The 27,953-nt window shown below is 37.8% G+C and overlaps 1 protein-coding gene across 7 annotated transcripts in view; it reads left to right on the top strand.

The window, feature by feature from the left end:
* The window catches only part of C7H12orf56 (chromosome 7 C12orf56 homolog), a 199,221-nt gene that overhangs the window by 147,499 nt on the left and 23,769 nt on the right, over nt 1–27,953 (top strand). The window contains exons 12-13 of one of the 7 annotated variants that reach the window (XM_077111291.1): nt 1,072–1,250; nt 3,508–12,203. The exons of 1 other annotated variant lie outside the window; for it this stretch is intronic. In XM_077111291.1, the coding sequence (XP_076967406.1) occupies nt 1,072–1,250; nt 3,508–3,634 (306 nt within the window). In that variant the 3' untranslated portion in view covers nt 3,635–12,203. 5 more of the 7 variants (XM_077111294.1, XR_013155772.1, XM_077111292.1 and 2 more) reach the window with 5 other exon arrangements.

Below are 27,953 nucleotides of genomic sequence, written 5' to 3'. Positions count from 1 at the left end.
AAAGAACTTAAGGCTTTTATGCCCAAATGAGCTAATTAGCATTGCTTTGTTTTACTGCTCCAGACTCTAACTTCAATCTGTGTTGGCCAGACACAGTTTACTCAATCCATGTAAATGGATCTGGATAGGGAAAAACTTGTTTCAGACCTCATGCCCTACCTATGCAGGACCAGTTGCAACATTTTTCCAAAGAAAACACAACGTATTTTTCAATTAATGGGTGTGCAGGGTGACCAGCTGGTTAGAGCTTGAAAGAACACCATCAGCCCTTTCTATTTTTTACATGAACCGGGACATAGAATAGACCTACATTTATGGACAGTGGCTTGAAAAATGCCACCTATATGTATCTTATCTCTATATATATATGTTCATGAAATTCATTGCTCTTGATTTTTATGTTGTGATTGACAGACTTTTTTGTGTGAGAAGCAGACACCCAGTAACTTCAGAATATGGTTACTTTCCCCATTTAATTTCTCCCAGAGAAAAGATACCAGAAATGGTCTTGACGAAAACCCAGCTAAGAGTGACATCATCTGCTTGTGTCTTTACCTTCTCACATACAGGATTATTTCTCAAGGTGTGGTCCAGGGAACAAATCCGTTAGAATTTTGATAAATATCTTGGGGTGGGGTAAGGGAGCAGGGTTCTGCATTTTTAATGAGTTTCCTAGGTGAATTCCTATGCACACTAAAATTTCCAAACCACTGTCACTAAAAGTCAAAAGAATCGTCTTTGGAAGTCAAGGGAGCTTATCTTTGTGGGCTATTTGTTCCTACAGGAAGAAAAGAAGAAAACCTCCTTCTTCACAGGGGGAGGCCATAGAGCTTTCCAAGCTCCCCCTCCATCTCCATCTTACTTCCAATGTTCTCTTTCCATTTTGGAGCCAAACTTCCTTGAAAGTCAGTGCTAGTTCTGACCCTGCTTGTAGGGGGGCATATGGTGAAAGCATTGGTCTGTGCTCTAGTCTCACTCAGTACTATTCCAGTGAAAAATAGTGCAAGAGGGGTGAGGTCTTCAGATATGTGTGGTGTACAGCCTACATGTAACTGCATTTTCCTTGTCTAGATTACTTTTGTGGCCAGTATTGTGAAACAAGTTGTGAAGTGGCTTTCAGCTTCATTTCAGCTGCTAAGTCCCTACCAAGCAGTTCTGTTGTATCAGCAGTTTTATATCCTCAAGAGCTGCCTGCAATACAGCAAGACTCTAGCTGAGTATATTAGAAATGATTATAGAGAAGAATTCAGGTAAGAAAAAGGTCTGGATCTAATCCTTGGTAAAACTCCAGTCATTTCTGATTTTCATGCAAAACTACAATATGGCCAAACATTTAGAAGATTTGCAATAATAGCAAATATGGTTTCATTTTTATTTTATTATTATTATTATTATTATTATTTTTTACATGGGCAGGCATGAGGAATTGAACCTGGGTCACTGGCATGGCAGGCGAGAGCTCTGCCATTGAGCCACCGTGGCCCACCCTGGTTTTATTTTTATTTATGTTTCACCTCAGTCTAAGGTAAGGTAGGATTTCCTGGACTGCACAGAACATTGCCTTTTAAGTATATTCCCAAAGCAGAAAAGACTATTGAAACATAAAGAAGTCTTAGAAGAAACTGGTTCTCACTCATTGTTTTTATTGCAGCTAGCATCTCACAGACGTACTAATGATTTTAACCTGCTGTGAGTAATTAAGAGGAACAACCCCGACTAAGTGGGATGATAAATTATGAATTGAGAATTCAGCAGAGTCACTGGAAACAGTTGATAAAGGAAGAACAGTTAATGAACATGGCTATTAGTTTTTCATTTCATTTACTTCTCTCATTCTCAGTAGCAGAACAGTAATAAAGAGCAGTAGGAAGCACTGGCTTTCTTAGCCAGCGTTCTCCTGCACTTCAGGAGCTTCTATTTCTATTTATAGGCTGGAAAAGCAACTTGCACTTAGTGGTACAGCCCTGCGTTAGGACCTGTTAAGGAAAAAAAAGCTGTGTTATGTCTGACTTTAAGAAGAAAAGGGTGCAGCAGGCATAACTGTCATTAGTTTGGATGGAGATACAAAAGGATGTGGAGGCATACATATGGCCTTAGATTATGGCCTTAGATTGGCCTTTTGAAAAATTTAAGCCCAGTTTATAGAACCTTTTTTCCTCCATGTGGTTTTACACCATAGGTTCCATTTCGTCTACCATAAAAGGGTTTTTGTATGGTCAACTGTGTTGGTCCCCACAACCCAATTTTCTTTCTCGGCCTCCTTACTTTTTTTTTTTTAAATTGAGGCAAAATTCACATAACATAAAATTAACAATTTAACCATTTTAAAGTGTACAATTAAGTAGCTTTTAGTACATTTGCAATTTTTTACAACCATCACCACTTACAATTCCAGAATAGTTTCATCTGCACAAAAAGAACTTTGTACCTAATAAGCAATCACTCCCCCTCCTCCCTCCCCCCAGTCCCTGACAACCACTCTCCCACCTTCTGTTTTTATGAATTTGCCTATTCTGGACATTTACTATAAATGGGATCATATTATCTGTAATTTGTGTCTGGCTTTTTTTCTCTTAGCATAATGTTTTCAAAGCACATTCATGTTGTAGCATGTGTCACTCCACCCAATTGTTTAAAATGAGTTATAAGTATTTACAAAATCAGAAGAACTGGCAGGAATGGGGTCACACTGCTACATGACCATGGTTGGCTGGAACCTAGTAGCAGTTACTTTCATAAATGGAGCATGTCCTGTTTAGTCGGCCACCGTCTCCACTTCTCTCTATTGCTTATTCATCCTTATCTCACTAGTGTATGTTACCTGTGGCCATTTAGGTTTGTGACCCTTGTTTTAAACTAGTGATTTTCTACTTGTTGTACAACAGTATCACCTGAGTAACTATTAAAAAATATTGACTCTCACATGTGGAAATTCTGTGCCACTCTGTCTGTGGTAGTGCCTGGGTATTGCCATTTTTTTAAAAGCTCTCAAGGTGATAACATTGTGCAACAAAGGGTTGAGAATTACTCTTTTAAGCCTTCCAAGGGAATGGCTAAAGCCTTCACACTTTTGCCTTTCCTAATGTTTTACCAAGATCATGGGGATGAATCTTTCCCCTTCCTTCCCGACTTGTCCCATACTGATCACCTCAGTTTGATCCTTTCAATTCAATTTCTTATGGTATATTGTTTCAGGAACCCAAAAGTGGGAGACTCAACTCACATGGGTGAAGAATAATCCTGGCTTCCTTATTAATGCTTTCATGCCTGATATATTATTAATGAAAATCACTTCCTTTTCTGAAATAAAGTGCTTCAGTGGGCTGAAAGGCACACATATTAGAGATCTTCTAGGTCACAAATAGGGGAAGTTGGAGGACTGAAAATGCTGGCTGTCTTGTGGTTGAGACTCATGCACCCAACAACCCCACAGCAAATGTGAACACACTGATATGACCAATGTGAAAATTCTTCTTAAAGCTGTTTGTTTCTTTTTGTGATTTGCAGGTACTTTATTCACATGCCAGCCTTGGAAAAAAGGCTCCCATTGTGTTACCCTATTACCCAACCTACTACTCAACTTATTCATGAAGTCCTGAACTTGGTTGAAGAGAAACAAAGTATAAAATGTTAACAAGAGTATAAAGTGTTAAAATCAGGAGTCAACTTAATAATAAGTCAACTTAATAATTTAATATTTAAAATAATATTTAAAATTAATATTTTAATATATTTTTAAAAACATGTATTTTTATTTACATAATACCTAGCTATCCCCACACCCTATAAACATTTTCCATCAATACTTCTTTAAGAGATGTTGTTAAAAAAAAAGTTACTAATCTGCCACATATACACACACAATTATTCAAATACATTCTGGCATATATAAAGAGGTGCTAAAAACTAGGGTTTTCTTTAGGAAAAAAAAGCATCTAAAGACATAAAAAAAAAAACTATAAACGGAATAGAAGCCCCTGGAAAATGAATACAGAAAATGTAATCTGATGAGTTTTGTTAATATGGTGAGTAGTGTGAAGCCACTGAAACTCCCAAAGATAAATTGTTCTGGGGAATATAAACTACAGAGTTATCATTAGAGAAATGTTGAACAATAGGATGGCATTCTCCTTCTCTACCTGAAAAAATATTCATGACTTAAGTACTTCTGGAAGACAACCATAGATACAAGGAATGTCAGTTACTCATTTTATCATAGGGAAAGATACCTGGACTTTGTTCAACAAAATTAAATGCATTCTGATTAACATGCCCTGACTTTAAAACCTATCATAAAGCAACAGAGGTCAAAACAGCATGATTCTGGCACAAAGACAGAAGCACTGACCAATGGAATTGAATCAAGAGTGTAGAAATAGACCACCAAATCTATGGTCAACTGATTTTTGACAAGGCCCCCAAATCCTCTGAACTGGGACAAAATAGTCTTTTCAATAATTGGGTATGGAAGAACTGGATATCAATAGCCAACATAATGAAAGAGGAACCCTATCTTACACCCTACACAAAAATTAACTCAAAATGGATCAAACACCTAAATATAAGAACTAGCACCATAAAACTTCTAGAAGAAAATGTAGGGAAACATCTTCAAGACCTAGTAATAGGAGGTAGCTTCCTAAACTTTACAGCTAAAGCACAAGCAACAAAAGAAAAAATAGATAAATGGGAATCCCTCAAGATCAAATGCTTCTGCACCTCAAAAGACTTTGTCAAAAAGGTGAAGAGGCAGCTAACTCAATGGGAGAAAATATTTGGAAATCACATATCGGACAAAGGTTTGATTTCCTGTATATACAAAGAAATCATACAACTCAACAACAAAAGAACAAACAACCCAATTATAAAATGAGCTAAAGATACAAATAGGCATTTTTCTGAAGAGCAAATACAGATGGCTTAAAAGCACTTGAAGAGATGCTCATTTTCATTGGCTATAAGGGAAATACAGGTCAAGACTACAATAAGATACCATCTCACACCTATAAATGGCTGCTATTAAACAAACAGGAAACTATAAATGTTGGAGAGGATGTGGAAAAACTGAGACACTTATGCACTGCTGGTGGGAATGTATAATGGTGCAACCACCATCGAAGACTGTTTGGTGGTTCCTTAGGAAACTAAAAATTGAGCTGCCCTATGACTCAGCAATAGCACTACTTGGTATATACCCAGAAGAGCAGAAAGCAATGATACAAACAGACATTTGCACATCAATGTTCATAGCAGCATTATTCACAATCGCCAAAAGATGGAAACAAACCAAATGCCTATGAACAGACGAGTAGATCAACAAAATGTGGTATATACATACAATGGAATATTATGCAGACAAAATGACATCCTGATGCACATGACAAGGTGGATGAGCCTTGGCGACATAATGCTGAGTGAAATTAGTTAGACACAAAAGGCTAGATGATACTGTATGATTCCACTTTTATGACCAACATAAAGGTATAACCAGAGGCTTATAATAAAGAATATAGGGGACTTAGAGATACATAGAAGCTAGAGATGGGTGAACTGTTAGCTAATGAGGTTGAACTCTGATGTAAGGGAATGGATAGAAGCGAAGGTAATTCTCTAGTGGGTGTAGAAGTAGTATTACCATATTGAAGATGAACAAGATTGAAAGGAGTTGTATAGACCTACGTGTTCCACTGATTCACACTAGAAATATAAATGAGTTCTCCTAAGAATTACTTCAAAGATATGATTCTTGTAGAAAGTGTTCAAGTCCAGCATACTGGGGAAAACTGCTATTGCATGCTGTGAGCTATGTTCAAAAGGAAACCCTCAGCACTACCACAGCAACAGCAGAGGTAAATAATGGGGGGAGGGACAAGAGTTAAGAGGAAGTTTAGATTTCCTGTTTGGCGAGGGTGTGTTATTGGTTTTCTTTCTCTTTGGAACAATGAAATTATCTAAAATTGAGACTGTTGATGGACTGTGGACTTTGGGCCATCTACACAATGCCCAATGATTCAGGTGGCTGAAGGATGCGCTGACAGAGAAGTAGATTGGCGAATGATGGTGTATACTTATGAACAAAGGTTGTGCTACTACAAAAAGGAACAAAATCGTGAGGCATGCAACGATGTGAATGAAAATGAGGGACAATTGGTGAGACAAAATAAGTCAGAAACAAAAAAAACCAAGAATGGTATGGTCACATTTAGAAAATGCTTATAAGAAAACAGGGGCCTAGATTGTAAGCTTTTAGAGCAGACACATTAAGTCTAGAGTGGTGATTATTATTTCTGGATTTTGAGAGGCTGTTTTATAGATATAATATGAAATTTAGAGATAAGAATGAAGCCGAATAGGTTGGGGTTAAGGTAATTCAGAACATAGGGGTAAGGGACACAGTGTCTATATTTCAGAACCACACATACTCTCTGAGACCAGTGGAAGAAAGGTTTATTTGATTTGGAACTGAAACTTTCTGTAGTGCATAATCTAATTCAACCTATCATTTGGCCAATCGAAACACAGAGAGCAGAGAATGAGAAAGAGGTCCTTTAATCCTGTATAGATTATTGTAATGCCTGGAAACATCCTAGAGTAATATAATAAGCAGATAATCAAAAAGTATTGGCAAAGTTCCCTGAGGGAGGGAAGAAAGAATATGGAACTATTAAACCTTACCATCAGGGAATCCCCTGATACTGTGTCAAACTTTAGGGACACCCAAATCAATAGGCTATGCCCTCGATCATGAGGCTTACTCTTGTGAAGCTTATGTAGGTAGTAGAGAAGCTTAGATTACCTGTAGGCATGCCTAAGAGTTATTTCTGAAGGACCTCTGTTGCTCACATGTAGCCTGAGTCTCTCTAAAGACAACTCTGCAAGTGAAATCATTGCCCTTCCCCCTACGTGGGACATGATATCCAGGTGTGAAAGTGTGCCTGGTGGACATGGGAGATGACTCCCAGGGATGAATCCAGACCTGGCACAGTGGGATCAACAATTCCATCCTGACCAAAAAGGGGAAAAGAAGTATAATTAATTAAGTATCAGTGGCAGAGAGAGTTCAAATAGAGTTGAGAGCCTGCTCTACTCTGGAGGTTGCTCTTACGCAAGCTTCAGGCAGAACTTGCTACCTATCTGTTCTAGTTTGCTAGCTGCCGGAATGCAACACACCAGAGATGGATTGGCTTTTAATAAAAGGGGATTTATTTTCTTGGTTCTTCAGAGGAAAGGCAGCTAACTTTCCACTGAGGTTCTTTCTTACATGGAAGGCACAAGATGGTCTCTGCTGGTCTTCTCTCCAGGCCCCTGGGTTCCAACAACTTTCCCCGGGGTGATTTCTTTTTGCATCTCCAAAGGCCTGGGCTGAGCTGCTAGTGCTGAGATGAGGAATGCTGAGCTGCTTAGCAGTGCCACGTTGCAATCTCTCATTTAAGCACCAGCCAATTAAGTCAAACATCACTCATTGCAGCAGACATGCCTCCTAGCTCACTGCAGATGTATTTGGCAACAGATGAGGTTCACGTACCATTGGCTTATGTCCGCAGCAACAAGACTAGGTATGCTCACCTGGCCAAGTTGACAACAGAATCTAACTAACACATTATCATAATCTGCCACCCCCGGACCAGGACCACTGCAGCCAATCCTAAAGAACACCTAGGGCAATACATAAGATTCTACAAGGGTTCCACGCACTAGAGTAACTTTCCAGAAACCTACAACCTCCAGATGGGTCCCTAGTCCAGATAAGTCCTGAAACCTAACCCAGCTTCTCCAGAATATCAGATAGTTCCATCTCCCTTCCCCATATTAGTGACAGACCCTTCCAATATAAAAAATTTAGGATTGCCATAGCCCAAACAACTGTAAAGAGAGGTAAGGAAAGATCAAAGGTGATGGTGAAGTTATACATAGAAGATAGGATTTAACAAATGAATGCTGAATCATTAAATTGATAATCTCTTTTAGTCTCTAGTATTTTAGAACAGCTAGAAGTAGAAACCTAAAATTGTGAAATTGTAACCCCTGTCAAAGTGTGAAATATGTTGTACAACTAATTGTGGTGCTATACTTTGAAATTTATAGCTTTTTTGTATATATGTAACTTTTTCACAAAAAAGAAGGAAAAAAAGTCGATTGTGATGATAAAAAAGTATTTAAGCTCTCTAGCCTCCTATATTCTGGCGCAGCTAGAAGGAAAAATATGAGAGGATCGTATGGTAGCCCATGACAGACTCTGGGATCTGCCCTGTAACCACTTGTTGAAGAGTGCTTTGAAAACTGTTGCTTTTTTATTTGTTTGCTTTGCATATATGTTATACTATACAATAAAAAAGTTAAGACAAAACAAAATACAAAAACACAAGTTTCACCTAAAAAAAAAAATTAAATTCATTCTATCATTCTATTTCAGTCACCTGTGGGCCAATCTGAACAGTCCCATAGAATCTCTATGAAAGAGAAATTGCCCATGAGCAGTTGTTTCCCATGACCATAAAAAGGGCATTAAAAAAAAAGTCTTCCAACAAAAGGCCTTCATTAACCCAATAAAAACTTTGGTAGCACTCTAAGCTATTGAGTTTGCACTTTTAAGAACTTAAGGACTGAGCCCTTCATTCAGCTTAATCAGGACTTGATGGAAGATCAGAGAAAATTTCACCTCCAAAGAAAGAGCTCTTATCTGCCTGTGTTGTTAGGTGTAGAGAGAGACTCAGTACCTCTTATTTCTGGCTCTGACCGAGCTGTTAACCAGCGATTTGACTTCAAGTCAGCCCCCTTTCTGCTCCTTATCTCTTATGTGAAAAGATGGGACTAGATGCTCTCCAAGTTCTCTTCCAGCTCTTTAACATTATCTGCTTGTGACAAGCCACTGCTCAGTACTCTGTAAGAGGATAGTGCATTCCCCTACTATCCTTCACACTGATACCAAAGGATCCTCCCTTTTTTGGACTGAGGCTTTCCGTCTCAGCTGTCACCAGCATCAACCTCCACAAAGTATCCAGATCCTCTCCGTCATCATCCAACAAGGAGTTCATACCTTCCTCCCTCCATTTTGGGGGTAAAGAAGGGGAACAAAAAGGTATGTGAATGTCCTAGGGATTACTCCCTGAAGATGGTTAGAAGAAATATGAATAGATTCTTGGGACAGAGGCAAGTTCACTTCAAACAGGTCAAACAGTAGGCCATGCTGACTTCTGGTGAACAGTGGAACCCACAGGATAGCAACGAGAGGATCAAGTCCATTCTGCCTCTGCTTCTAAACTGCTCTGGTTCTGGACTAGTAGCTGTGAAGGCTCTGGAGGATGCTTGGAGTTTGTCTCTCACATGCTTACCTGTGCATGCTGCCTCTGCTCTCCCACTCCTCTCTCTGTCCTGACCTGGGACCATTCTTTATCTCCTCCCTGGGAGCAAAAACCCTGTCAGAGTGGAACTGAATCTTTTCATGTAGGAGATCCCATGGCTTCTTTAACAGATAATATTTGAATATTTGTTGTCTTGATTCTTTTCAGTCTACCCTGTATGACTCTTGACTGTTCATCTGCACAGGTGGGAAAAGGGGAAACCCAGAAATTAATACTTTGAAGGGTAATCTTGTCACAATGATCTTGTATTTATGCTAATGTGTTTTTGCATTGTTGACAAAGGCAAGAAAAATCACTGGATAATCCATCTCTATTACTCACTGGAAATATTTGATTGGCTAAATATTGACTTTAATTACAAAAGAAAAATTATTTTTCAGGAAACCTAATTGTAGAAAAGTTTGAGTATAAAAATCACGTAACTTTTTAAGAATATAAAAGATTACCAAAAAGGCAAGCATACACATAGTTTCCAGGCCAGGTTCAAGGCTCTAGATTCCTTGATGACCTTTACAATGAATGTGGGAAATACTCTTTCCAAGGATGGGCAGAAAGTTTTTTAGTCATGTAAACTCTTCTTTGCCATGTCAACTTTTTTTTAGCCTTTGTCTAGAACTAATTATTAACAGATCAAACTGATAATGCTGTTCTGTAGTTACTTAGTTCCTAACTGATTCACAGTAGTATTAGACCAAATAAATGAAGAGTTTCTTCATTGATCTGAAATCTAGATTCTCTAAGTACCATGTAAAAGGGGAAAGCCTGACATTATTGTGTTGGATAAGGTATTTTACATATCTCCATACCCAATCTCACTCACTGATAGTAATCAGTTTTAAATGCATATAGGACTGCTTGAGAGTACTTTAGTAAAGATATCAAAAGGCATTTGATAAAGGTGGTCAATGCATGATGTATGGTAATGTGCTCCAATTTCTGTCACTATATACCCCCCTCCCCAGAGGTTAAAACCACTGTTTTGTACTTAATATATTTGCAGAGTAGAGAGATTCAGTGATAAATATGGAAGAGAGGCTGTATATTTCTTAAAGAGGTGAATTTGAAATTTTTAGCAACTTAATAGTGTTAACCTACTGTCTGATTTCTCTTTGTTTATTATATTTATTTCTAAAATGCAGTACAGGCTTATAAAGTCAACTTGGACTTGGCTCTATAGGAGAGAGACACTCAGCAATTCTTCCCCCATCCAATCAGACCAAGCACTCCTGTGTCTGTTAATCTGTCTTTTGGATCTGAAACTCCTCTCCTTTTCGGGAAAGCAGCATGATCCCTCTCTAGAAGTCTGGCTAACGTAATTTTGTGGATAAGAGTTCAGATGCTATGTCAGGAAGAGCTTGTTTTGAATCCTGCCTGCCTATTCACTTGTCAGAGCTTTGACAGGTTAACTTCTTTTAAGTACCTTAGTTTTATCAGTTATAAAATAATAAAAAGCCTACTTTAAAGGGTGGTTGCAAATATATATTAACTTGTACATAAACATCTAGTTCCACACCTAGCATATATTAGGATGAACCATAAGGATTGTCATTTTCAAGTCCAAAATTGTTGATATCAGTAGTTTCTTGTGGTTCAACCAAATAGAAGCCCCTCCATAAATGGTACCTATTATCTTAACAGAAACGCAAACTTGCTTAGTGATCTTATACTTTATATATCATTTATTCTAATTTCCCATATAGTACGACAATTTTTTATAACATGGCTTATACTTGAATAGATTTGTATAAACCAAATCATATAGTAAAATTAAAAATTGTTGAGTAGGAAAACACACTTAAAAATGTTCAAAATGTAATTCTTGATTTTCTTGATTGTGCCACCCCCCCATACAAGTCCATTCTTCTAACAGTCTTCTAAGTGAATGACACTTGATTGATTCATTAATTCTTAAAAGAGAACCCCCAGAGACCTCTGTACTTCACTCTTTGTCTTCATCCTCCACATGGAATACTTATTGGTCCTTCTACCAAAATATTTCTTAAACTACTGACTTCTCATAATTACTGCTGCCACCCAACCTCCACCACCTAGTGCAATAGCCCATTTAGTGACTGTGCTTTCAACCCTGATCCCTGCAATACATTCTCTAAGGTGAGAGTGAAGAGATCTTTTGAACAAGGAAATGAAAAACATTTCTAATTTAAAACCTTCTCATTGCTTCCCATTCCCAGGATTAAATTCACAATCGTAACCATGGCCTTAAAACCACCACAGGAAGGGGAAAAGAAGTGTAACTAATAAAATATCAGTGGCAGAGAGAGTTCAAATAGAGTCAAGAGGCTACTCTGGAGGTTGCTCTTACACAAGCTTCAGTTAGACCTTACTACCTATCATAACCTGCCAACCCCAACCAGGACCATTCCAGCCAATCCTAAAGCACACCTAGGGCAATGTATAAGATTCCACAAGGGTTCCATGCACTAGAGTAACTTTCCAGAAATTTATAATCTCCAATTTTTCTGGTCAGTGGACCAGAAAAGTCCTGAAACCTCGCCCAGCCTCTCCAGAACATCAGACAGTCCATCTCCCTACCCCATATTAGTGACAGATCTTTTCAACATGAAAAAGTTAGAATGCCCATAGCCCAAACACCCCTAAAGAGAGGGATAGAAAGATGAAAGATCATAGTGGAGTTATACAGAGAAGATAGGATTTAACAAATGAATATGACTGCTGAATCATTAAATTGATATCTCTTTTAGTTTCTAGTATCTTAGAGCAGCTAGAAGTAAAAACCTAAAATTGTGGAATAGTAACCCATGTCAAACTCTGAAATATATTCTACAACTAATTGTGGTGCTGTGCTTTGAAATTTATTGCTTTTTTGTATATTTGTTATTTTTCACAAGAAAAATGTCAATTGTTGTGTTAAAAAAATATTTAAGCCTTCTAGACTTCTATATTCTGGAGCAGCTAGAAGGAAAAATATGAGATGATGGTATGGTAGCCCATGACAAACCCTGGGATCTGTCCTGTAACTTAGTTGAAGAGTGCTTTTAAAACTATTACTTTTTATTTCTTTGCTTTGTATATATGTTATACTATACAAAAAAAAAAAAAATTAAAAAAACAAAACAAAAAAAGCCACAAGGGAACCTGGCCCCAAAAGATTCTCCACCTCACTCACTATACTGCTTTGTCATGTTCCGTCCAAGGAATACCCTGAGCTCTTTCAGGATCTGGAATTTTACTAGCAAATGCTCTTTCTCCAGATCTTCAGATGTCACTTCAAAGAGTGCTTCTTTGATCACATTACCTAAAGTACCCTCCCACCTTCCTACACCACCTTTTGAAATGATCCTTTTAATGTGTTTACTTTATTCTTTGCAACTTAATAATGTAAAAATTTACATTATTTACATTACATATTTATATTATAGAAATAGAGTCTTGTTCTATAGTCCCAACTATATATTAGTATAGTCCCAACTCTTGGAATAGTGTCTGGCACAAATTAACTGCCTAGTCTGTGCTGAATGAAGGAACAGACTAAGGAAACATAAATTAGACTAAGGATTAATTACTGACTTAAGATTTCACTATTATTTGTTTTTTACTTTTTTGTTTTGAAATAATTTCAAACTTACCTGAAAGTTATCAGAAAATAATACAAAAATAATACAGAGAACACCAATATATCCCATACCCAAATACCCAGATTTACCAACTTTTAACTTTTTGCCATATTTTTTATATGACTCTATCTAGCTAGCTGTTTTCTAAATATCTAAGAGTAGGCTGCTTACGTCATGCTCCCTTAACACTAAAAACTTCCATGTATATTTCTTAACAAGGATATTTACTTATATAACCACATTAAGTACCATTATCAAGTTCAAGAAATTTGACATTCATATAAAGCATCCAGTCTATATTCCAATTCTTTCAATTGTCCCAATAGTGTCCTTTTAGGCATTTTCTCCTCTATTATTAGATCTAGTCTAGGATCATGTATTGCATTTAATGGTCTCTTTAAAGTTCTGGTAACATAAACAACATAAAAATTTCCAACTCAGCCACTCCCAGTACAATTCAGTGGCATTGATCACATTCACTCCACCAACCATTACAATGAGTTATCCATCAACCCAAACAGAAACCCTGCACCCATAATGCACTAACTCCTAATTCCCCACCTCCCCGATCTATACTTTCTGTTTCTATGAATTTGTATATTCTAGTGTATAACTGGAATCGCACAATTTTGTACATGTCTGGGCAAATTTCACCCAACATGATATCCTCAAGGTTTATCCATGCTGTATCAGACTTTATTCCTTTTTTAAATATTCCACTGTGTGTGTATGGACACATTTTGTTTAATCTTTATCTGTTGATGGAGACTTAGGTTGCTTCCCCTTTTGGCTATTATGAATAAAGTTGCTATGAAACATTGCTATACAAACATCTGTTTGAGTTTCTGCCTTCAGTTATTTGGATATATACTTAAAAGTGAGTTTGCCGGGTTGTGTGGTTGTTCCATGTTTAACTTTTTGAGGAACCACCAAACTGTCTTCCACAATGGCTGTACCATTTTACATTCCTACCAATAGTGTTTGAGGGTTCCTGTTCCTCTGCATACTTGCCAGCACCCATGGTGATGCTTTATCTTAAGTCAATGTGACAGCTGGGCTCCAAAGATGGTGCAGTCAATATCATCACTTACTGCAGGCACATCACTCCTCCCATCAAGATGTGGAACTATGTCCCTTCCCCTCTCACCTTGGCTGGGCCAGGCACCTGTGATACTTGGACCAAGAGAATGTGGAAGGAAAATCCTAAGACTTCCGAGCCCAGGCACTAAGAAGGTCTGACAACTTCTACTTCTCCTTCCTGGAGCCCTAAGCCCCCATGAGGCTGGGACACCACGTGCAGAAAGAGGCTACACAGGAGCACGAGCCCTAGCTGCCACTTCGCAGCGGAGTCATGAGACATCTCAAGTGAGACCAATAGAAGAACCACCCGGCTAATCCACAGAATATTAAGATATAATAAAACGTTTGTTTTAAGCTCTGAATTTTGGGATGGTTTGTTACATAGCAATCAAAAACAATCAAGAACATTTTCATTTAAACTACTAAAATTATACATTATAACAGTGTTACAGTAATTCCAGATAAAACAATTCGCCACAATCAGGCCTCTCTAACCAATCCAAGTGTTTTACTTTGTCTATACGCCCTTCCAGCCTTTGCCTCTACACTGCTAAAACCATAGGTTAATTTTTCCTTCTATTACTTTGAATGTATTCAATAATATTTCATGGAGTTCTCATAGTCCCTTTAAACCAGGATTTAGTTTTTTAAAACATCTATTTAGACACAGTAGGTCCCACATCATCACTACTTACACTGCAGTGGGGCCCCAGGAATCACAACACACAAATAACAGCTGGCTGCCACGTGCAATCAAGCCTTGACAGTATATAATGCACATCAACTAGACTGACTGTCCCTTCCCTACACTCTTCCCTACAAAGGACAGGAGGGGTAAAGTCTACAAAGCTGGGAGGAAAGGGGTGTTTTAAAAGTTTATTAATACATATCTGAGAGTTTTCTGCCTTCTGGGTTTGGGAAGACCTTAGAGAATGGTTTTTCTTTCCATTTCTTTTTCCTTTCTTGTTGCCCAGCTAAGAGGGAGTCTTGTGTGGGACAAGAGAAAAAGCAGCAAGATTTGCTTAATATTTGTCCCAAGATTCTGAAAGAGGCAAAGAGGACATTTATATTTCCTTCTAGGTGGTTCCCTCCCTTGAAGACCCCAAAATGGGGACAGGGATTTAAGGCAGAAAATGTACCTGCAAATAAAATGTTGGATTTGACTAAAGCACTGCCTCCCTTCCTCCCTCTTCTTCCCTTTCTCTTCTTCTGGTGGTGACAGAGATGCAGTAGTAGTGGTGGTGGCAGTGACTGTAGATTGGACAAGTTTCTGTTGGTTTTGCAGGTGAGAAGGCAGTGATGTGAAGGGAGGGGGTGGGTGTAGATCAAGTGATCTAGGGCTACTTCCAGTCCTACTAACAGTTTTCTGAGTTGTTCTTCAATACCTACCACCATTATTTATAACAGTTTCTACAGGGAAATTCTGCCTTCCATCCAAATGACCTACTAATACATTTGGAAAGGACACACTTATAAAGAGAAGAGAGTAAGCTACGTCTACTAGCAACTAAAACCACCAGAGGGCGTAGTTGGATTAGGAAGGGAAAGAACAAAAGCAAACTACTCCAACCATGGAGCACTGTTTCTCAAACTTTAAAAATTCCTGCAGACCAGATGTTCTAAAAGATGATCTCAGTGATGAATATACAACTATGCGATGATATTGTGAGCCGTTGATTGTACACCGTGTATGGACTGTGCGTGTGTGAAGATTTGTCAATAAAAATATTTTTTAAAAATTCTTGCAGACCTTCAAAATTCTTTTTGTTGTCATCTTTAATATGTACTAACATAAATCTAGGTGCAAGAAAACTCTTTATGCTTTTATAAAACCAACACAAAGTTACAAATTAAAATATTTAGAAAGTTGTTATAATAAATATTTATATGTATATAAATAAATAATACAAATGTTAATATAAGATGTTTGGCTGAAACTAAGTCTCTTGCAAAGTGAGTATGGCAGAACGCTACAAATTGACCCTTGAGTTCAGTATCCTTCTAATATAAGGTTTCACATTTCTTCTCCAGAGCCACTATAAATCTTTATTTACAGAACATGCTGTGCTTTGACCTTCAGTTGGCTTGAACATTTCACATGTGTGTGAAGTCTGCCTCTGTTCACATTTTGGCAAGAGACTATTAAAATCCTTCCACTCAGGGTCAAACAATGGATCAGTGTATACAATGCAAACATAGGTACTTAAATGATGTTAAATGAAAATAAAACTTTAAATTCTCAAAGAAACCCTACAGGCATTTAAGTTTAAATCTAGAGACCTCAAAATAAGACACTCTGCTATAGAGTATAAGGGACTCAAAATGTTTAAGTATGGTGACGAGTTTTGCCAGGGTAAGTCCTGGTTTATTCCTTTTTTTTCCCAGGACCTCCTCTTCTCAGTTCCAAAGTGCCCTTATTTGGATGGTAAAGTATATGGTCATGGCAATTATTAGCCCTCCACGCTGGGGTTATAATTTCAGGACAGACATGTGCCTTAGGCAGTAGGAGTTAGAGAAAGCGTATCAATGCCATTTACATAAGTTTCCTATAGATGTCCCTCCAAAGCATTTAGTCAAATATGAGTGAAGCTTTGGGGATTAAACCAAACTTCAGACATGTCTTTCTAATCTCCTTTCATGACTCAGAGACCTCAGTAGTTCCCCCTGGTCCCCACACCCCAAAACAACCACTGAAAACACAGGTTATGAGAAGGCAAGAAAGTGAAAGGTTTCATCACAATTAGGATCCTCTGATATCTGAGACCATATAAGGTCATTTTATGGTAGGAGGAGCGAATTTTCTGAAAGGCTCACATTTACTCAGAAGAGCTGGAAGATAGAACAACAGTTTTGCAACCATATGACATAATTTGGCCAATACCAAATACTGGATGGGTTGCTATACAACAAAATTATTCCTTACTGCCAAGTCTCAAGACAAGATCCAGTTGCTGACATGATATCAGATAGTTCAGTATTAAGAATAAGGAAAAGGTGAAATGAAATAGTGATTTTTATGGAACCCAAAAAAGGTTTGTCTTAAAAAACATAAAGTGTTTTGAGAGAAAGTATGTGCATGTGTATGAGCATATATTGGATCAGCTCCAAGAACTAAAGCGTCTACAAATTAAAATATTCTGAGATTAGTCTGTTGAAGCAAAACTAATGAGAGCATCCTGACAACCCTGAGCCCTGATTCCTTCAGAGGATGACTATTATTAGCATTATTTCATATTTATCAAGTCCCAACTGGGTCACCTTGTCATAACAGACAGGAAAGAGAGAAGGAAAAAAGCACCATCTGTCCCTGGCATCAGCACTCAGTGTGTGAGCGAAAAAAATGTCTTAAAAGTGGTCTGTCAAAAGGTTCAGGAGGTGCCATAACATTTCCAAGGACCTTGCCTACCCAGCAACCTCAGCTCCATAACATCCTGATTTCCTACCATTCTCTGTCTGCTTGCATCCTGTTTTTATTTTTAAAAACATCCATTTCCATGGTAGTCACATTTCCTCCTTCCTGCCTCAGATCACACTGTAGACCAGGGGTTGGTAAACTTTTCTGTAAAGGGCCAGAGAGTAAATATTTTAAGTTTTGCAGGTCACATGGCCTCCGTTGCAAATACTCAACCCATGTGGTGTGAAAAGCAGCCATAGACAATGCATGGTGAATGGTTGTGGCTATATTCCAATAAAACTTTATTTTATGGACGCTGGAATTTTAATTTATATAATTTTTATGTGTTATTGACATATTTTTATTTATTTATTTTTCCAACAATTAAAACTCATAAAAACGATTTTCAGTCCATAGGCCTTATAAAAACAGGCTGTGGGTTAAGGAAATGCTAATCAAAACCACAATGAGGCTGCCCCATTCAAGATGACACAGTGAGATGCTGCAGCCTCTGTTCCCCCACAGAAGCTTTGAAAAACCTTTAAGAACTGGTAGAAACGTCTTTCTCAAAGCTCCAGAAAACAATTTAAGGACTGCAATAACAGGGAGAGCACCAGATCAAGAAAAAGGCTACTTAAAACCAGTAGGATCTCCTGGTTCCCTGGCCAGCCCTTCCCTCACCCCTCACCAGCTCAGTGCATGGCCAGCCCACGTTGTCAGCATGGATCCCCAGTTCCAGGTCTAGAGGGAGCAGAGTAATCCTTGTGCACATACTAGGAGCATATATGTCTGGCTCAATCTGTCCGGTGGTGGCCTGAAAGACACTATTTGTGCCAGAACTTGCCCTGCAAGGAGAAGGCAGCTTACAGAACTCTCATACAGAATGCTGTAGGAGAGCAGTTCAGTCACATTCCCTGAGGCAAGGGATTGTGGGCTCCAGAACATACAACACAGAGCTCAGAATAGTGAGGGAACTATTTCCTAGGAAAGAGGGGACATTTCAGAACCATATAAATGGGGGAATTCCTAGGGTCAAACGCACATGCTCAAGACAAGACACGTGAACAGAAATTATCCCTTTGGCCTCAAGCTATTTTCTAAACTCAGTAAATGGCTAGGCCTGAAGGAACACATGCACATTTTAATTTACTACTAAGTAAGTCTGCAAAGCCTGGGAAAGATTTTTTTTTTTTTTTGGTTACTTCCTGGCAATCAAGGAAAACTCTGTGAGAATACCGGCTAGATAATGTGTAAGGACAGATGCCTTAGAGTCTGAATTCCAGTGATAATACATTAAAAGAGCACAATATCTAGGTTTCAACAAAAAGTCACTGTATTAATTAGGGTTCTCTAGAGAAACAGAATCAACAGGAAATATTTCTAAATATAAAGTTTATAAAAGTGTCTCACGTAACTGTGGGAACATAGAGTCCAAAATCTGCAGGGCAGGCTGTGAAGCTTACGACTCTGATGGAGGGTCTGGATGAACTCCACAGGAGAGGCTCGCCGGCCAAAGCAGGAAGAGAGCCTGTCTCTTCTGAATCCTCCTTAAAAGGCTTCCAGTGATTAGATTAAGCATCACTCATTAAAGAAGACACTCCTCTTGGCTGATTACAAATGTAATCAGCTATGGATGCAGCCAACGTGATCATGATTTAATTCTATGAAATGTCCTCAATACAAAAGACAGGCCAGCACTTGCCCAACCAGACAAACAGTACCATCACCTGGCAAAAGTTGACACATGAACCTGACCATGAAAGGCACCAAACATACAAAGAAACAAAGTGACGTCCCAGGCAAAGGAGAAGAGTAAAGCATTAGAAACGTTCAGGCAGAACTAGGACATACCAAAGATTTTTTTTTTTTTAAAAAGGTCCTAAATATGCTGAAAGGAAAACATGATCAAAGAACTAGAGGAAATCAGGAAAATGACAGAATAACACAAAGAGAAGATCAATATAGAGATGGAAATTATGAAGAGGAACCAAACAGAGCTGAAGACTACAGTAACAGAAATTAAAAACTCCCTAGAGAAATTAACAACAGATTGGAGCTGAGAGAAGAAAGAAGCAGAAAACTTGAAGATAAGACAATTGAAATCATTCAGTCTGAGGAAATGGAAATAAGAAAGAATGAAGAAAAGTGACAGAGCTTGAGTAACCTTCAAGAGTACCAATATAGATGCTCAATGAACTCCAAAGAGGGTAAACCCAAATAGACCCATATCGCACCATGTTATAATCAAATTGTCATATGCCAAACAGAATTCTGAATGCCACATGAGAGAAGCAATATAGGGGAGTCACATATAGGGGAGCCTCAATAAGGTTAAGTACCCAGTTCTCATCCGAAAGACAATGGGATGACATATTTATGGTGCTGAAAGCAAAAAACTGGCAACCAAGAATTCATATCTGGCAAAACTGTCTTTCAGAAATGAAGGAGGGATTAAGACATTCCCAGATAAATAAAACCTGAGGAAATTCTTCACCACTTTACTAGCCCTACAGGAGATATTCAGGAGAGTTCTGTAGGTTGAAAGGAAAGAATAATACACAATAGATCAAGCTGCATGAGGAAATAGAGATCTCTAGTGAGGGTAACAATATGGATAAATATAAATACCAGTACTATTGTAATTTGGTTTGTAACTCCACTTTCCATCCTCTACAGGATCTAAGAGGCAAATGCATAAAAGGTAATGATAAATTAGTGGTTTCAGACTCATATTAATATGCATTTTGTAACAAGAACTACATAAAGGTGAGGGATTAGAGAGGCATAGGACTATAGTTTGTATGTATTACTGAAGTTATATCATCAAAGCATCAAAGCAAATGAGATCATTGTAGACTTAGATGTTCAATTTAAGCCACATGATAAATACAAAGAAAATATCAATGAATATTCAGGATCATAGAGACAAAAACTAGAGTACAAGCTGCCAGGGGGCATGGGGCATAGTGTATTTAGGGTTTCTGTTTGGGGAGATAAGAGAATTTTAGTAATGGAAGGTGGTACGAGTACCACAATATTGTGAATGTGATTAAACCCATTTGAATGACATGCATGGGAGTGGATGAGATGGGAAAGTTTATGTTGTATATATACTCACACAACAGCAACAAAAAAGAAAGGCAGCTAAAGAGACAATGACAATTAAATGTCATACATGACTCTGGATGGGATCTAGTAAGGGAGGAGAAAAGGTTCAGAGAGACATTATTAGGACATATGAGAAAACTGGAAGATGGACTATAACCTTTGGTTAAATTTCCTGAAATTTGAACTGAATTTGTAACTGCACTTGAAGTGGTTATAAAAGTGAATAGCTTTGTTCTTAGCAAATGTACATGGCAATATTAAGTGTTCAAGGAGTATGATGTATACAATTTATACTCAAATATTCACAAAATGGATTGATAGATAGGCAGATAGGCAGATGGAAGGAAGGAAGGAAAGAAACAAGGAAATGGCAAATGTGGCAAAATATTAAAACTGGAGATTAGGGGTATGTTGGAGTTCTCCATATGAGGTTTGAATTATTTTTCTAACTGCCCTATAAATTTGAAAGTAGCTCAAAATAAAAAGTAAAACAAAATAAAACACAATGAGATACTAATTCACAACCACGAGGATGATTATTACAAAAAAAATATGATAATACAATAATAGGCAGAGTGCCATAAAATTCACAAATATATGGCTCAATAACACACTCTTAAACAACCAGTGGGTCAAGGAAGAAATTACAAGAGAAATCAGTAAATATCTTGAGGCAAATGAAAATGAAAACACAACATATCAAAATTTATGGGATGCAGCAAAGGCAGTGCTAAGAGGGAAATTTATTGCCCTAAATGCCTATATCAAAAAAGAAGAAAGAACAAAAATCAAGGAATTAACTGTCTACTTGGAAGAACTAGAGAAAAAACAGCAAACTAACCCCAAAGCAAGCAAATGGAAAGAAAGAATGAAGATTAGAGCAAAAATAAATGAAACTGAGAACATGAAAACAATTGAGAAAATCAGCAAAACCAGAAGTTGGTTCTATGAGAAAATCAATAAGATTGATGGACTCTTAGTAAGGTTGGCAAAAATAAGAGAGAGGATGCAAATAAATAAAATCAGCAATGGAAGAGGAGACATAACCACTGACCCTGCAAAAATAAAGGAAGTAATGAGAGGACACTATGAACAACTTTATGCTAATAAACTCAACAATGCAGACGAAATGGACAACTTCCTAGAAAGGCATGAATAATCAACATTGACTCTAGAAGAAACAGACAACCTCAAAAAACCAATCACGAGTAAAGAAATTGAATCAGTCATTAAGAAGCTCTCCAAAAAGAAAACTCCAGGACCAAATAGCTTCACATGTGAATTCTACCAAACTTTCAAGAAAGAATTAGTACCAATCCTGCTCAAACTCTTCAAAAAAATTGAAGAGGAGGGAAAGCTACCTAACTCATTCTATGAAGCCAATATCACCCTTATACCAAAGCCAGACAAAGATATTACAAGAAAAGAAAACAACAGAATAATCTCTCTAATGAATATAGATGCAAAAATCCTCAACAAAATTAACTTGCAAATTGAATCCAGCAGCACAATAAAAGAATTATACACCATGACCAAGTAGGATTCATCTCAGGTATGCAAGAGTGTTCAACATAAGAAAATCAATTAATGTAATCCACCACATCAACAAATCAAAGCAGAAAAACCACATGATAATATCAATTGATGCAGAAAAGGCATTTGAAAAAATTCAACATCCTTTCTTGTTGAAAACACTTCAAAGGATAGGAATAGAAGGGAATTTCCTCAACATGATTATGGGAATATATGAAAACCCACAGCTAACATCATCCTCAATGTGTAAAGACTGAAAACTTTCCCCCTAAGATCAGGAACAAGACTAGGATGTCTACTATCATCATTGTTATTCAACATTGTATTGGAAGTTCTAGACAGCAATTAGACAAGAAAAAGAAATAAAAGGCATCAAAACTGGAAAGGAAGAAGTAAAACTCTCAGTGTTTGGAGATGATATGATACTATATGTCAAAAACCCTGAAAAATCCACAGCAAAACTACTAGAGCTAATAAATGAGTACAGCAAAGTGGCAAGTTACAAGACCAACACTCAAAAATCTGTAGTTTCTACACACCAGTAATGAACAATCTGAGGGGGAAATCAAGAAAAAAAATCCATTTACAATTGCAACCAAAAGAATAAAATATTTAGGAATAAATTAACTAAAGATACAAAAGACCTATACAAAGAAAACTATAAAATATGCTAAAAGAAATCACAGAAGACCTAAATAAATGGAAGGGCATACCATGTTCATGGATTGGAAGATTAAATATAGTTAAGATGTCAATTCTACCTAAATTAATTTACAGATTTAATGCATAGTTAAGATGTCAATTCTACCTAAATTGATTTACAGATTTAATGCATTACCAATTAAACTCCAAAAAACTTACTTTTCAGAAATAGAAAAACCAATAACCAAATTTATCTAGAAGGGCAGGGTGCCCCAAATAGCTAAAAATATCCTAAGAAAGAAAAATGAAGTCGGAGGTCTCAAGCTACCTGAAGCTACAGTGGTCAAAAACAGCATGGTAGTGGCATAAAGATAGATATACTGACCAATGGAATCAAATAGAGTGTTCAGATATAGACCTTCTCATCTATGGATAATTGATCTTTGATAAGGCAGTCAAGCCAACTCACCTGAGACAGAACAGTCTCTTCAATAAATGGTGCCTAGAGAACTGGATATCCAAAGACTGAAAGAGGATCCAAATCTCACACCCTATACAAAAATTAACTCAAAATGGATCAAAGACCTAAACATTAGATCTAAGACCATAAAACTTTTAGAAAAAATATAGGGAAATATCTGATAAACCTTATAATAGGAGGCAGTTTCCTAAACCTTAAATCAAAACCATGAGCACTGAAAAAATAAACATGTGGGAACTCCTCAAAATTAAACACTTTTGTGCATCAATGAACTTTCAAGAAAGTAAAAAGACAGCCTACACATTGGAGACAATATTTGGAAATGATATATCAGAGAAAGATCTAGTATCCAGAATATATAAAGAGATTGTTCAACTCAATAACAAAAAGACAGACAACCAAATTAGAAAATGGACAAAAGACATGAACAGACATTGCTCAGAAGAGGAAATACAAATGGCCCAAAGGCACATGAAAAGATGCTCAGCTTCCCTGGCTATTAGGGAAATGTAAATCAAAACCACAATGAGATATCATCTCACACCCATCAGAATGGCCATTATCAATGAAACAGAAAACAACAAGTGCTGAAGAAGATGTGGAGAAAGAGGCATACTTATCCACTGCTGGTGGAATGTCAAATGATACAACCACTGTGGAAGTCAGTTTGGCTGTTCCTCAAGAAGCTAAGTATAGAATTGCCATATGACCCAGTAATACCATCTGCTAGGTACCTACTCAGAGACATAAGGGCAAGGACACAAAATGGACATTTGCACACCAATGTTTATAGCAACATTATTTATAATTGCCAAGAGATGGAAACAGCCAAAATGTCCATCAAAAGACGAATGGCTGAACAAGCTGTGGTATATACATAAGATGGAATATTATGCAGTGGTAAGACAGAATAAAGTTATAAAGTATGTAACAACATGGATGGACCTTAAGGATATTATGCTGAGTGAGATTAGCCAGAAACAAAAGAAAAAATGCTGTATGTCTCACTGATAGGAACTGACATTCAGTTCCTATTAGTGAAGGAACTTGGAGAATTTCAGTTGGTAACAGAGACCATCGGGAGATAGGAATAGGGTAGATATTGGGTAACTGGAGTTGAAGGGATAGAGATTGTGCAACAGGACTGATTGTAAAAATTCAGAAATGGATAGCACAATACTAACTGTAATACAATAAGGTTAGAACACTGAATGAAACTGAATGTGAGAATGATTAGGGAGGAGGCCTGGGGGCACAAATGAAATCAGAAGAAAAGATAGATGATAAAGACTGAGATGGTATAATCTAGCAATGCCTAGAGTATACAATGATAGTGACTAAATGTACAAATTTAAAGATGTTTCTGCATGAGGAAGAACAAAGGAATGTCAATACTGCAGGGTGTTGAAAATAGATGGTAATTAATATTTTAAAACTTTAACTTATGTGTGAGACTAAAGCAAAAAATGTTTATTTGGTATAAAATTTATATTTTGACTAGTGCATTTCCTAATATAGCTTATGTGGACAGCTTAATTGAACACCATAGTACATGGAACCTTGGATAGGGAATGAGATTTTGTAGGTTTGTCCAGAGTGATGCCCCGATAAATCCCAGAGTGATTTGAACAGTGAATTAAAAAGTATTTGCAGACTTCTGGGTCAAGATGGTGGCTTAACAATGTGCACATTTTAGTTCTCCTCCAGAACAACTACTAAATAACCAGAAACAGTACAGAACAGCTCCTGGAGCCACGATAGTGACCGGACACACAGTGTACCCCAGTCTGGACCAGCTGGACCGGCTGCGAGCACCCTCCAGAACCGTCAGTTCCCAAAGCTGCAGGGGCCAGCACCCCTCCCCCACAGGCTGCTTCCCAGAGGGGAAAGGAAAGGACTTTACCAGCAGCAGGGACTGGGCACAATCAAACGCCAATTGTGGAACTAATTAACAAATTCTGACTACTAAAAATAGGCCCCCAGCTTAGGTGAACCTGATCAAAGTGGAGGTTGCTCATTTTTGCCCCGGCGCCAAGGGGGCAGGACTGACAGAAAAAGGGGGGAAAAAGAGAAGGAAACAGAGGTTTTTGTGGCTGTGTATCTACAAAGGCTTGACTGCCTCTCGATACAGCAGCAGGCCTTTTCATGCTGCAACTGCCCCAGGCATAGACAGAAGTGAGCTCTTTTGGGGGCTCTTGTGGAGACTGTGCCTTCCCCAGGGGAGGGGTGAAGCCCAACTCAGGTGGAACCCCTCCATCAAGGAATTCAGACACCAGGGCTTGGTAATTTGAAGCCATTAAAACCAGTCTGCAACCTCTCCTCTGTCTCCACCAGGCCCCCAGCAGGGAGAGTCTGCCAAAGTTAAAGGTACCGCATCATCTTATGCTGGTGGGACCTGCAGTCAGAGAAGTGCCACATACTGGGCAGGATAAGAAAAACAGAGTCCAGAGACTTCACAGGAAAGTCTTTAAACCTGCTGGGTCTCACCCTCAGGGAAAACCAACGCAGGTGACTCTTTCCTCTTGATATGAGGCCAGTTTGGTCTGGGAAAATCTGGCTGGGGTCTATAATATCTAAGTAGACCCTCCTAAGTGTTGTGTGTGGGGGGGGAAAGGCACCACACAAGCAGGGCAAGAAACAAGAAAACAAGAACTGAAAAATTCTCCTCTGTTAAACAAAACTTAAGCTAAAGGTCCGGATAAAGCTGAACGGAATGTCAAAGAACAGATAGACAACAAATTCATCCAGCAAGAAAACCCTAGACAAAAGAAGTGAAAGCAATCTCCAGAATAAATTAATTAAGGTAATTAAATGCCTATATGCCAGCAAAAAATAACAAATCACACTAGGAAAATTGAAGATATGGCCCAGTCAAAGGAACAAACAATTCAAATGACATACAGGAGCTGAAACAATTAATTCAGAATGTACGAACAGACATGGAAAACCTCATCAAAACCCAAATCAGTGAATTGAGGGAGGATATAAAGAAGGCAAAGAAAGAACAAAAAGAAGAAACTGAAAGTCTGAAAAAACAAATCACAGAACTTATGGGAATGAAAGACACAGTAGAAGAGATGAAAAAAACAATGGAAATCTACAATGGTAGATTTTGAGAGACAGAACATAGGATTTCTAAACTGGAGGACGGAACATCTGAAAAAGTATTTGCAAAGTCCCTTTGGGGGAATGGTGAGAAAGGGGGAAAATTCAACTTCTCCAAGTGGAGAATTCTCGATATTCACACAAGCAGTGGGGACAACCAAAGCAATAGGTTGAGCCCCCACTCTTGGGATTTGTTCATATGAAACTTATCCCCTCAAAGGATAGGATAAGCCTACTTAAAATTAGGCCTAAGAGTCACCCCCAAGAGAACTTCTTATGTTGCTCAGATGTGGCCTCTGTCTCTCAGCCAACACAACAAGCAAACGCACTGCCCTCCCGCTCTCTACATGGGACATGACTCCCAGGGGTGTGGACCTTCCTGGCAATGTGGGACAGAAATCCCAGAACGAGCTGCGACTCAGCATCAAAGGATTGAGAAAAACTTTTTGACGAAAAGGGGGAAGAGTCAAATGAGACAAAATAAAGTGTCAATGGCTGAGAGATTCCAAACAGAGTCAAGAGGTTATCCTGGAGGTTATTCTTACATATCAAATATATATCACCTTTTTAGTTAAGGCATAATGGAGAGGCTGGAGAGAATTGTGTGAAAATGTAGAGCTGTGTTCCAGTAGCCATGTTTCTTGAAGATGACTGTAATAATGATATAGCCTTCACAGTGTGACTGTGTGATTGTGAAAACCTTGTGTCTGATGCTCCTTTTATCTACCTTATAGACAGATGAGTAAAATATGGATTAAAAATAAATAAATAATAGGGGGAACAAATGTTAAAATAAATTTAGTAGATTGAAATGCTAGTGATCAATGAAAGGGAGGGATAAGGGGTATGGTAGGTATGAATTTTTTTCTGCTTTCTTTTTATTTCTTTTTCTGAATTGATGCAAATGTTCTAAGAAATGATCATGATGATGAATATACAACTATGTAATGATATTGTGAGTTACTGATTATATATCAAGAATGGAATGATCATATGGTAAGAATGTTTGTGTTTGTATGTTGTTATGTTTAATAAATAAATAAATAAAGGACATGATAATAAGTGTTGAGAAAGGTATGGAAAAATCTGAACTCTCACACATTACTGGTGAGAGGGTAAAAATGTCACATCCACTTTGGAAAACAGTTTGGAAGTTGCTCAAAGTGTTAAAGATGGAGTTACTATACAACCAAGCTGTTCTACTACTAGGTATACATCCAAGAGAAAGAAAAAGATATGTCCACACTAAAACTCATACATGGACACTCACAGCAACAATTTTCATAAAAACCAAAAAGTGGAAACAACTCAAATGTCCATCAGTTGAAGAATGGACAAACAAGATCGATTTATGTATATATTCAATGTAATATTATTCAGTAATAAAAAGGAATAAGTACTGATAGATGCTATAACATGGATGAACTTCGAAAATATGCCAAATGAAAACAGTCACAAAAGACCACATATTGTATGACCCAATTTATCTCAAATATCCAGAATGGATAAATCTATGAATATGTTAGATTAGTGGTGACGTAGGGCTGGGGAGGTGGGGATGTATGCTATTGGGTATGAGCTTTTTGGGGGGGAGATGATGAAATGTTCTAAAATGGTGGTTAACAGTGCACAACTCTGAATATATTGAAAAC

Source organism: Tamandua tetradactyla, chromosome 7 (genome assembly GCF_023851605.1).
Source record: "Tamandua tetradactyla isolate mTamTet1 chromosome 7, mTamTet1.pri, whole genome shotgun sequence".
In the NCBI taxonomy this organism is placed as follows: Eukaryota; Metazoa; Chordata; class Mammalia; order Pilosa; family Myrmecophagidae; genus Tamandua; species Tamandua tetradactyla.
This window is presented reverse-complemented; position numbering and strand designations above follow the sequence as displayed.